Source organism: Triturus cristatus, chromosome 1_2 (assembly GCF_964204655.1).
Source record: "Triturus cristatus chromosome 1_2, aTriCri1.1, whole genome shotgun sequence".
NCBI classification, from domain to species: domain Eukaryota; kingdom Metazoa; phylum Chordata; class Amphibia; order Caudata; family Salamandridae; genus Triturus; species Triturus cristatus.
In genome coordinates this window covers 1,118,739,619-1,118,752,892 of record NC_140580.1, presented here as the reverse complement: position 1 = coordinate 1,118,752,892, position 13,274 = coordinate 1,118,739,619, and the positions used below count along the sequence as shown (strand labels likewise).

Here is a 13,274-nt window from a genome sequence, read left to right as displayed (position 1 = left end):
CCCTCCCCTACATAATGCCAACCGCTGCGCGCCAAAGGCACACCTAAGGCAAGCCAGTCTGCGCCTGGACCGCACCCAGCCCCAGACCCCCCGGCCCCCGCGAGCACCAGGACGCCAGATGCAGCTATGACACCAACCTCCTCCACGCACTCAACGCTGGCCGATCTACCGCCTGCTTCCAGGCCACCCCGAAGCACACCCACAGACCATTCACCTGCCAAAACTGCAGCTTCACCAGCCAGCGTACACCAGCACGTCCTGGGGTTCATCCTGGACACCTCTCTGTTAATGACCCAACAAGTCAACACCGTCTCCTCCTCCAACACCCTCCATATGCTTTGCAAGATCTACAGATGGATCCCGCCGGAACCAGAAGAACGGTCACCCAGGCCCTCGTCACCAGTAGGCTGGACTACGGCAACGCACTCTACGCGGGAACCATGGCCAAACTCCAGAAGAGACTCCAACGCATACAGAACGCCTCCGCACGCCTCATCCTCGACATCCCCCGCCACAGCCACATCACGGCCCACCTGAGAGACCTGCACTGGCTCCCCCTTAACAAGAGGATCACCTTCAAGCTCCTCACCCACGCTCACAAGGCACTCCACGACACCGGACCAGCATACCTCAATACCTCTACAAGCGACTCACCTTTAACACCCCAACCGCCAACTCCGCTGACCTCGCCACCGTCCCGCGCATCCACCGAACCACCGGCGACAGATCCTTCTCCCACCTAGCCGCCAAGACATGGAACACCCTCCCCATCCACCTACGACAGACCCAGGACCTGATGACCTTCAGGAGACTTCTCAAGACCTGGCTGTTCGATCAGTAGCTGCTCCCACTCAGCGCCTTGAGACCCTAACGGGTGAGTAGCGCGCTTTACAAATGACCGATAAGTACTTAAATAAAGCATTCCTGATCAGGTCTGGCTTTAAGCCTACAGATTCTCAGGGATGGATATGCCTATCAATGTTTCAATATAGCATTTCTGTAACTGGCAAGCCCAAAAGAACGTGCGATGTGCATTACCAAAGGGGTAATACTATTAAACTGTGTTCCTAAGTTTCTAGATGAGAAAATAATTTCCTTGGCACCAAGGCTGTTCACTCAGTCAAATGCCTATAGAAGGGGACTCGTGTTCATATTTGTTAATGCCACACATTTGTCCTGTTTAGAACCCATCTGTAAATTGGGGAGGGCAAGATTTTACAAGGACAAAATGGGCACTTCATAAATAAATGTTTTCTTCTCAAAATAGCCACACAGCACAAAATGAGTGTCTGCCAGGCAGTTATCGTTATCTGATTGGACAGTATAAGTGACATAACCAGACAAGAAGCCTGACTGCCCCTCTTGCAGGTGTTTACACATCTCTAAATCTTTACTCAGATTTTGAAGACAAAGGCTATATGGGAGTTGTAGGGAGGGAGGATTTCCTTGACCCTAACTAGTGGTCTAACAAAGCTCTGGTTAAGAATGAGAAATGAAAAAGAAACTAAGTTAGACACCAACATGGGTGCACTGAACAGCTCATGGGCAAAGCACATACACCATCTTCAGATACACGTCCTAGCATGGCAGACCAACAGAACTGCAACTTCATTTTATGATCTGTAACGACCCACATTTTACTAATCCTGTACAACTCATTTAAAATTTACACTCCGAAATCTTATGTCTCCTGTTCCAAAGTGCAAGTTGCAAAATAATGAGGAAGCAGAAAAAGGTTACTGCAGAGAAAATGTTTTACAAAACAGAAAAGTCTTCAGTTGACTGCAGAAAAGTTAGCAGTCCTCTACAAAAGCAAGCCTAGGTTATAGGGCTTTGTTGTATGGTAAATTCCTTAACTCTGAATACAGAGAGAGCCATGTTTTTACACAAATAGTTCTGCAACAAGGTTAATAGACTCCGGGTCTGGCAGCTCAAATTATTCAAACAAGGAAAGAATCTGATCTGAAGGATTGGTATTCGAAGAGAGATAATGGTGCCGATTAGGATCCTGGAAAAAACGGGTACGAACCGTCGGTCGGAGGGTTTTCTCTGTCCGACTCGTACCCGGTTGTAAAACTTTACAAACATGGAAGTACGATTCGCACGGAAACACCATTTCCGTACGAGTCGTACAAAACACCGACCAACGAAAATATACATACAAATGTGATCCGGGGAAAGCACCGACGTGACGTCGGGACGCTTGCAGGCAGCGTTTCACGAACCAGGAAGTACGATTCGAACCGACAGCAGTCCGGACGGCAAAATTTTTACGGCACCCAAAAAGTGCCGGAAAAGCGAAGTACGCCGCGAAACGGCCAGATTAGGGGGCCCGGTACGCGCCGTACCCCCCCCCAGCCCCCGTGTACGTACGCGCCGAGCCCCCCCGAGTATGTACACCCGTGTACGTACGAGTCGTACCCCCCCGTGTATCTACGCGCTGGGGGTACGCACCGTACATACACGGGGGTACGACTCGTACGTACACGGGTGTACATACACGGGGGGGTTCGGCGCGTACGTACACGGGTGTACATACACGGGGGGGTACGGCGCGTACGTACACGGGTGTACATACACGGGGGGTACGGCGCGTACGTACACGGGTGTACATACACGGGGGGTACGGCGCGTACGTACACGGGTGTACATACACGGGGGGTACGGCGCGTACGTACACGGGTGTACATACACGGGGGGGGTACGGCGCGTACGTACACGGGTGTACATACACGGGGGGTACGGTGCGTACGTACACGGGTGTACATACACGGGGGGTACGGCGCGTACGTACACGGGTGTACATACACAGGGGGTACGGCGGGTACGTACACGGGTGTACATACACGGGGGGTTCGGCGCGTACGTACACGGGTGTACATACACAGGGGGTACGGCGCGTACGTACACGGGTGTACATACACAGGGGTACGGCGCGTATGTACACGGGGGCTGGGGGGGGGTCGGCGCGTATGCGGGAACATGTCTCAATGGTTGCTATGGGAGTTCGGTGCGGACGGTGTTTTTTCCATCCGGTTGTAACATCGGACGCACGGGATGGATCGTACTAGCGCGGTCGGACTTCACTTTTCACATTTGTACGGTAAATGGTCCGAGGATGTGTCGGACACATTTTCCGACCCGAGGACGTGTGGGGAATTATTCCCAATGCGATTCGTATGGACTTTTTCCCATGCGAATCGTACTTGGCAGTTTGTACGGCACTTGTACGATTTGTACGGTAAAAAGACCGGATACAAGTCGTACGGGGAATTTTTTTTACAGGATCGTAATCGGCACCAATGTTGTCAGATGACCTTGTAGAAGAATGCTGACTGTAAGGTGTAGAAGGCATGCATGCACGGCTAACTGTAAAGGAAGAGGCATGGTATATTCCGATAGACATTACTGCTTCTTTCCATTTCAGATCAATGCTCTTTGCAATTGAGGGTGATGAGAATATATAACTTCTTACAGCTAATCTCTAGGTGTAATGTGCATCTTAAGTACAGTAGGATGAATATTTCTAATGTTCAGAAGAAAAACAAAATAATTTTTACATAATGAAAATGTAATGCATTTTAGAATAAGAAGGTGTTACTATACCTGCATCAGATTAAATCGTGCAACTTCGTTGATGGGAGCATCAGAGATGATTCCATACTGCTCTGGATTTACTATTGCAGGACAAATTAAACATGCCAAAAGAAGGTCAGTGCACATGGCCCGAACCTCTCCCACCTCCAGTCTTTCCACGCAAGACAACGTTTTATACATTTGAGACACAATCCAGCGTAGGCTGTGGGGAAAGCAGTATGTGTTCTGCTTGAGGTATCCAATGAATTTGTTCACCAAGGTTACAAGTTTACCTTCATTATAGTCCACCATTTCCTGAACTTTCTGTTTAAACCTCTCCGTGCCCTTTTCACCAAACACCTTTTCCTGCTGCACTGGAGAGAAACGCTCAATCAACTTGTTTGGATCAGTTTCTAGGTGGTCTTCATCCTCGACCAGCAGCTGCATAATTGGCTCATGCAATGTTGCCGTAAGAAAGAGTTTGGCAGAAAAAAGACCTTCAGAGAAAAGTTTGAAAATGATGCTGAATGCGCACGTGCCTCTTCTCAACAATCTTCGTGGATCATCACTCTCTTTGAGTTCAAATTCAATCAAGTAACGCAAGACCTGAAGGAGGTAGCTTTCATCCTCCTGCATTATGCAATTTCCATAAAGAGATGTAAAGACTGTATGGATGACACTTTGGGTGCTCTCTAGGTTGAGCTTTTCCCCTGCAACCAGGCACGAGGCAATAAGTCTTGGGTTTTCCCTAAGCCGGTTAAGGAACTCGCCGTAGGTTGTCTCTTGAAAGCCCAATTGTTTGTAACCATCGACAAACTGAGTGTCCTCCAGGATTTTGGCATGTTGGCAACATTCAGCAGGAGAAGCATCCGCACTAGATAAAAAAAAAAAATTAAAAACCAATTAGAACCTTTTTTTTTTTTTTTTAAATAGTTTTTGACCTTGACATACTATTGACAACTCCAATGATTTAATAGTGTTCTTCTGTAGTCCATCTAGAGAAAAAAAGAGCAATTCACACAAAAAAAAAGTCACGGTGCAAACCGCACACTATCAATGCTAACAATCAAGAAAACAACATTTCTCAGCCGGAAACATGATTAATGTACAATTGTCTGATGTGATTGCTGTACAGTTTAGATATTTACTTAGGGCAAAAAAAGGGACAAATGTATTCCACATATTTGGAGTTGTAAGCCAGACTCTCCTGAATAGAAACAAATGAAATATGTGACAAAAGAACAAACTCCTTTTTTATCCTTCCTCACACCCGGGAGCAGTGAAAGTACATTGCCCATGCTAAATTAATTCAAATTTGCAGTGTTTCTAAATTTGGGGAGCAAACATTAAGAGCAGCAAGCAACTTTTTGCTTTGCTGACCACAAACGGGGAGTGGAGGCAGAGCTCTGCGTGACACCTTGAAGAAATGGTATCCTAAAGTACATTTCTATAAAGCAAGGAAGCATACCCAGTATCCGTATCCACATGCACAATTCTATCGCGCCTACAGGACTAATTTCAGGAAGTTCTAGAGAGAATAAATCACATTCCAATATCTTAAAGAAATTAGTCCATACATATTCTGCTTGTTTTCAGGGGAAACAAATAGATCAAGCATTTTCATTGCACATTAGTGCAGTGAATTACAATTTACCTTTCAGTATTTTGTTTTTCTAGGTAATGGAAATGTATCTTTGAATTCTTACATGGCTGAGGGTGAACTAGATGGCTTGTGCTTTGTTAAAAGTTCTTTCATCTTTCAGTCACCAGTTCCAATATGACCTTTGTCAGTAATGCTCAAGATTATTAAAGATCATTCAATGGTTTACTCAGCAGCCACCCTGAAACGTGTTCCTGTACCAAGTTGTTCACAGCGAACACTATCAGAACTGTCACGCAAAAGCACCTCTAATGGCAGTCTAATGGGCAGTTGGAATTTGCCGTACTACGGTGGTGGCACTCCACAAGCACTATTGTGAAGGAATACAAAAACCACACGCACGACAGATTGAAAGAACTTGAATAACACAAGCATCCAGAGGCAGGCTAGGCATGACTTAGAGAGAACTATTTTTAGTCACAAAAACTTTCACGCAGTCCTGTGCTGTTGTGTACTCTCTCATTATTACAAAGTGGCCATAGATAAAGGAACACACTGATCTAGAATTTGGCCATACTAGCAATTGCAGATGAAGGCCGAGTTAGGACATTGTGTACTCATGGTAGTGCGTTCATGTAACTGTAAATTAACTTGGTACTAACACAGAACATCTCATAGGTGGCATCATGATACAATACCCAGGCTTACAACACTCCTGCAACTTTCTCCTTAAGCCTTACTAAGGTTATACAGGATTCAAGTTCACATTCAAAATTATATGCGATATGATGAAAGATTGAAAACTAGAAAAAAGGTGCAGATTTCACTATTATGACCGGAGATTTGAATAGGAACTTCCCATATTATTCAGCTCACACAATAAGAATTGACAATGTCATATTAATACACTGCCTAATTCCTTAAACTTAAAGGGCAACCTCATGTTTAACACACTTTTTAAATAAAAGTGAACATTAAACATCAATGATGAGAAAACATGCAAGCATATTCCTAAAAACTACCCGAGGATTGATTTGCCCAACACAACTACCCACACTTAACGAGCAAATGTACTTAAAATGAAACCATTAAGTTAATTTCACTGACATTTGCTTCACCAACAATCACTAGCAATAAAGATTCCAAATGGTCCACTTAATTTACTGCGTGGCAATTTTAAATGTAGTTGCATTTTTATAGCGCATACAACCCCTACTAGGCGTTGAAGTGCTTTTCGGCGAGCCTCACGCTACTCTGGAACCCAAAGTGGCTTAGTGCTGACTCAGTATAGAGAAATAAAAGTTAATTCAAGCGGCGGACATGTTAGTCTATTAGTTGGATTGAATAGGATAAAGGAGGAATAGAGGAGGGAAAGAGTTGTTAGGGAGAATGAGGAAGATGAAGGAAAATGACCAAAACAGAGTTTTCATCCACTGCTGGTTGGTTTGCTAGTCTCACTTTTTTTTTTTTTTTTTTTAAAAGACCCTCTAGAGAACATGTGCTTTATTTCAAGAGATTCATGGCTCTGTACATTGTTGGTACAGGGTGCATGGAATTCTGACACTAATGTAGCTATGGAATCTTACCACTCAATGAAAACAACAATCAATTCGCGCATTGCAATATTATTCAACTTTCATCGCACTGTACATTTATCGCTTACTGCAGTCAATTAATTGGTAGCTCAGATTAATTGAAACAATTCAATTTGAGCCATCAATCTGTATTTACATTATAATTGCACAATTTTAGCACAATTGGTTCTAACGTGTATTTGGCTTGAAGCAGCACTTTACACTTTTCTTTTAAGGAGTGCGTCATACAAAAACACCACCCAAGGACGTTTGCCTGTTTATCACTCCCTTAGCACTCCTTGCCCAATTTCTCCTTTTCCGGTTTATATTTTTGTCATTTAAACAATGTCAGTGTTCTTACTCTTTGCCTTCCATTCAATTGTTTTACAATTCATTACTTTTTGGAGAGGTACCCTTCAGAAATAAATGATTTAAAAAAATATGGGCATTACCTTTTACTAAGTTAGTTTTAAAGTTCAGTTTTGAAGCCATAAATATCCAATTGTACAGAAACACTTTACCGCCAAACATCAGAGCACTAAAAGCTCTGCATTTCCACGCACTCACATTAATTCGTCCATTTGTAGATTTTTCTCATTAAATTCTATTACCTACATTCAATAGAGGGAGGAGTGCCACATGTGCACTGAATAGAGTATTCATAAGAGGAAAGCCCAAAGCAAGATCATAGGGCAGGAAATGGAACTGTGGAGCGAAATGAGGTTTGCACAGCAGTGTATAAAAAATTTGGATGAAAAATGATTAGGGTTCTGAAGAAAAAAAAGATAGTAACAACACAAACATCAAACCCTATTCCAGTACTCTCAAGGGAATTCATATGTACAAGTACTCATGATATAGGACATTTATAAGTAAGAGGTTGGGCAAGCAGACAGATGCATCAGATTTATAAAAGATGCACTTCTGTTGGTGCATCTGATGTTGGATAAAGAGTCCCAAAAGCTAGCCCCTAACACTCAGACAAATGAGTGACAAAGGTAACAAGGCAGAAAGGTAGACAGTGAGTGTAAGAGTGTTGGTGTGTTTTATCAAGAGACTAGCATAAAGCATGATTTGCACAATGCACCCACATGCAGTCAAAGAAATAGCAGTGTGAAACAACCTAGCACAGGTTTAGACTGATCACCCCCAACAAGTGAATGGTCAATTGGGGCTGCTATAAAGAGATCATTGGTTTAGTTTCATCCAATCGGTATACTTGATTTTCTGCTTCAGAGAGAACAAATACTATATGCACTGATTTGCAGAAAACATTGTATGAGGGACACCAACATTACAAAAACAGAAAAATCGCTCACCAGACAGACTGAGACACCAATAAAATCAACGCATACAAGTTAAAAACAGTGCACGGTAATCTCTCTGGTACGAGGAGATACTTACACTATTGTAGTGTATTCATTGTTGAAACTGAACCCCTTTATATTTCCAGCTTTCAAAGAGCGTTCACAATGCAAGATTAACACACAAATCAGACCAGTACAGCACACACTTCCATCTGGAACATGAGAAGCTGCTATTAAAGGAGACAAATGAAGGTTGAGCGTTGGAGAAGTTTATTTTACCTTGTAAGAATGAGTCTATCCAAGTTTATCCTCTGCTGCTTGGATATCCAGGATGTGTGATAGAGTTTCTCTGCTGTCTTCAGAACTTCGGCATTGAGTCGCTGGATGTGTTGCTTTTCAGAATTCACATAAAGTCGTTCCTGCTTGAGATGATGTGCCAGAGAATGGATGTCTAGCTTCACCATGTTGGAACCCAATGGAAACCCTTGGGATGCTCACTGAAAAACAGGCGCCAGATTAGGATACAGGACGTGTGGAAAATATTTTACACAAAAAAAAAAAAATCAATATAGTTCAGATTGCAAAGACAAAACATGCCAGAAACGATTACGTTTGGCTACAAAAATGTGAAGAAATACTATTCAGGGATTTAAACTTGTGTAGGTACTAATAGCATAGTTATGATACTTCATAATAAATAACCATTTTCAACTTTAAACTACATAAATAATACACTAATTGCATGGTTTACAGTCCCAGTTGCTTAAAATATTCAACTACCGTTTCAGATCTCATTTGTTAAGTACATGCAACAGTTATGCAGGTCTTCAGATTGAGACCTAGGAATCACCGTCGCGATGCGAAATGAATTGATTCAGGTGTTAGCATGAGGTATAAACCCAATGCACTAAATAGATCATGCAATTCGGCCCAAACTGTCAGAAAACCTAATTAATAAAGGGGTGGTCCCAAATCTATTTAAATTGGTAAGTGCAGGCATAGGGAGGCAAAGCACGTGCCCCCAGCCAAAATGCCAAATGGGCTAAAATGCAGAGGGGCCCTGTTTGGTGCCCCTTTCCTGCCAAGCTTTACATGGCGGGGACAGGCAGGTTGCAATCAGCACGGTGATGCTAGCATCAGGTCGGATCGTCATGCTCTCGGACCGCAGAGGAGGCGGCGGTGTGACCACCACCAACGGCGCGGCTGCCTTGGGACTGCCTTACTTGTAGTCATAAATTCACTATATATTATGCTGCTAATCTTTAGAAACCCTTTCACTGCCAGGGTTTTGGCGCATCTCTGTGTCAATTTTTTTAAAATTAAAAACATAAAAATCGAACTGCCATTAGGTTGTTCAAGCACATGTTCCCTTTTTGAAAACTATAGGTTTTTCTCCTGGCACAATCAGGTGCAAACCCAGTATCAATATCTCAATAGTAGCCAGAAGAAACAGTGAAAAAGGCATAAATAAATTAAAATATATATATATATATATTTTTTTTTAAACACATAACCTACCATCCTAAATTAACAGACTACATTGTTGATCTTCCTCCTCCAACCAACATGGAGCCTCAAAAATGTTACCTCTGAATTTGTCAGTGCATTCCGCTAACTTTTTAAATAGCCTACCAACGCTACCTCTGATCTATAGAAAATGTAATAGGTAGTAGTGGCCCCTATGAGGACGAGAACAGCACATCAATATGAACTACATATTTGTAACTGACAATAATAAGTGTGAACAATTTTGTCACTATAATTTTACAGGGGTGCTAGAGTAGCTGAATACACCTACTACCTAGAGGTGATATTAGCAGATTATAAACCAACATGCATGCAAGTACACTATAAACAAAGCTGGTACAGCTACCTCTGATCTAGACAACAGGTCTACTCGATCATCGTTTACATATAACTACCATGTATGCCCATTGTTTATACTATTTTCCTTGTATATTATTTATAAATGCTGCTGATAACCCTTCTACTCCGACCTCGTTTACATACTATTATTATGTATGCCCATTTTTTGTATTAAAGTCCTTGTATACGGTCTTTAAATGTTGATATGCATAGTCTGTAAAGCCATCCGATACCCTCGGGTCAAGGTTGCGCTATATAAACCTCAGAAATTAAATAAATATGCTCAATATTTTGTTGTATTTCTCAAATGGAGATACAAATCCTGAAACACTAACCAGCGAAATGTTGCCCTGAATGTCTGGAGTCCGGCACTACCAAATATGTGTGGGTTTTCCGAGGGTTTGTAGTCTGAACCATCAATTAATATTAGTGCATATGATGAAATTACAGCAGAATCACTGTAATGGTGTGTCTATCTGATGACACATCAAACACAGGACTATATGGACAGCATACAAATTAAATTATAGATTTGCTAATTCTGCATGACCAAACTATTGGTGCAAGCCAGACCTCCCTTGCGCTGACTGGCTGGCCAGAATAAGGTGAATATGCTAGTTTAGAATACTGGTCTTTTGGTCACATATATTGTGAGAAGTTGGCCTGGTACTATTATGTCCACTAAGATAAGTGGGCACCTTGCACCAGTCCAGACAACCCTTATGGTGATTTAAGAGGTCTTAGACAACCTAAGAAAAGCTCTCTAAGTGGTAGCTGTGGAGAGCAGCCTTCAGGCTTAGTCTTGAAGTGTAAAGCAGTTTGTTTTACCAGAATTCAATCTTATATTATAGATTAAGTGAAAAAGAACCACACCAAGTATTTTTAAAAATATGTATTTATCATATAATACTCTCTAGTACGTTCCAATATCTCCTACACAGAGATAAACACAATGCACACAATACTTTAGCAAAGAAACACTGTAAATAGTACGAAATACACAGGGGCCCCAGGGGGGGCCCAAAGCATATACTAAGAAAGTGGTATAAGAAGCATGACTTGGATCAAGACAGGGTCGTGAGGACATAGAAGTGCTGGGATCCCAAGGAACCACCCAAGGTGAGTACATAGAGACCCCACAGAGAGCGTGTGCAGTGTGGGAACACGGCCGCGTACTCCCTGCAACTCTATATGCAAGTTCGATATTTAAACATTAAGGACCCTTCCCGGTGGACCCTGAAGAAGCCCAGTGGAAGACGCAGGGTTGGAGAGCCAACCTACCTGTGGATACCCTAGTACCCATGTTATCTACACCATGGAAGCTGGGTGCATACGTGTGTAGTGGTGTCGGAAACCGCCGAACCCAATGGAGGACTTCAGGAAAGTGCTGCTGTTGAAGAAGGAGAAAGTGTCCAGTGGAATCCAAGGATGGATTCTAGATGAGAGGTACCTGCAAGCAGAGGGGACAAAGTCTAAGTCAATCAAGGGTGACCAGGAGACTTGGAAGATGAATGCCCTCCGATGTCGGATGTTGCAGGATGGATGACGATAACCTTGACTCTGCAGCTGTGAGGACCAGGGGATGCTGAGGAGGACCAGGAGCTGTGCAAGAGCTCTCCCACGAAGGATGACGAGTGCTGAGGAGGTCGGTGTCTAGCGGGAGCACCAACAAGTCTTGGCAAATGCAGGAATCAAAGAAGGAACAACGTCGGGACCAGCAAGGTCCAGGGGACTCAAAGGTAGGGGAGTCAGGGCAAGCCCTGAGCAATCAGGGGAGCCCAAAAGAAACAACAGATACCCTCAAGTGGACCCACAGGCCGGAGGCACTGGGATCACAAGAGGACCTCAAGCAGCTCACCAAAAGATGCAGGCCACGATGCAGTGTGGCTGAAGATTCTGGTCACTGGAGGTGCTTGAGGTTAGAGCTACTTGGAGCCCGAAGATCTTCTTGGAAAGAGACCAACAAGCCTTTGCAACTGAAAGTTGGATGCGGTGCACAGGGGTTCGGTTATTGCAACCCCAACGAGGGATACTGGCCTCAAACTTGGTGAAAAGGCAGGGCAGGCCTCGGGAGCTTTGAAAAACCACCACCTGTGTTGCAGAGCCCACGGAGTCCGGAGGAGCTCAGGATCTGCAGACCGGTCAACTTAGTTGCAGTGCCTGCGAATGCAGGGAAATGACTCCATCACTCCAAGGGAGATTTCTTCAGGTGTCTTTGATGCTTCACAGGCCTTGAAAGGTTCCTGTATGATGCACAGACAGTGCTGCAGACTGGAAGGGAGACGAAATCAGGCCCAAACGAAGTCCAGCGAAGTCCAGAGTGCCCAGACGGTAGAAGTGCAGTGGTGTCTGATCTGAATCCTATTCCACGACGAAACTAGGGACCTACACCCAGGTAAGCCCTTAAGTACCCTAGGGAAAGGTTTGGGAAGATTCAGGGGACCCTCCTGGAGGGTCTGTACGGGGGGGTTGGGGGGGGGGGTTAATCCCATGTCATTTGTCCAGTTTCACGCCAGAGCAGGAGCCAACAGCTCCCAGGACTGGTTTGAACTGGACTATTCGCAGGGACACCAAATGTGCCCCTCATGTAGAATTTCAAGCGCTGGCAAGCACATCCACCCCACCCCACCCCACCCCAATACACTAAATCCTGTCTGGGAGGTGGGCACACTTCCCTGTGGTGGCAGGATGCCTTCCCCTGCTCGAGCTTCGCTCAGCAGCCGGAGCGTAGAATTGTCTCTCTGGGCGGCAGCAACCATTTTGTGCTGTCCGGGTGAAGAAGGCTGGAACCGGGAACACAGAGCCTAACTGAGGGCTCTTCCAGTGCTTGGAATCATACCTCCCACACTACTAGGGAAGGTTTTTGATGGGAACTATTCCATGGGGGATAGCTACAGTGTTTAGGCACTAGGTCAGCCAGCACCTAGAGGATCCTACCAACCTGAAACACTTCTGAAAACTAGAGACAAATTGAATGAATGTGGATGTGGACTGCATGAATCTTAACTTGTATTACCCAGAAACACCTGGAAATGTCAACATATGGGGAAATAAAATCTAAATTCTTCCCTTTTCAGGGGTATGGTTAGCCAACCAAGATGGCAAATGCACATTAACGTGCCTCACGTTCAACACCAGGCCCATCTGGTGTAATCCTATAAAGCCATTGATTTAAACCACACACATCAATATAATTTGCAACTGGAACCCTGAAAGAAGCTATCAGGAGGAGTAACACTAAAAAGTAAGGCATATGATCCGGTAAACAAAATGCGAGCTTGCTCTGGACGCAATGGAGAACACACACTGCACCAGAGAAAGATCTAGATGACCCAGGTGGTAGTTGCTGTG

General features: G+C 44.1%; 1 protein-coding gene across 18 annotated transcripts in view; it reads right to left on the bottom strand.

Moving 5' to 3' along the window:
- Positions 1-13,274, bottom strand: part of GAPVD1 (GTPase activating protein and VPS9 domains 1) — a 486,206-nt gene that overhangs the window by 386,600 nt on the left and 86,332 nt on the right. For all 18 annotated transcript variants that reach the window (XM_085613786.1, XM_085613788.1, XM_085613789.1 and 15 more), the window contains exons 2-3: positions 8,337-8,554; positions 3,607-4,450 (exon numbers count right to left, since the gene is read on the bottom strand). In XM_085613786.1, the coding sequence (XP_085469912.1) occupies positions 3,607-4,450; positions 8,337-8,521 (1,029 nt within the window). In that variant the 5' untranslated portion in view covers positions 8,522-8,554. The remainder of the gene's footprint in view (positions 1-3,606; positions 4,451-8,336; positions 8,555-13,274) is intronic.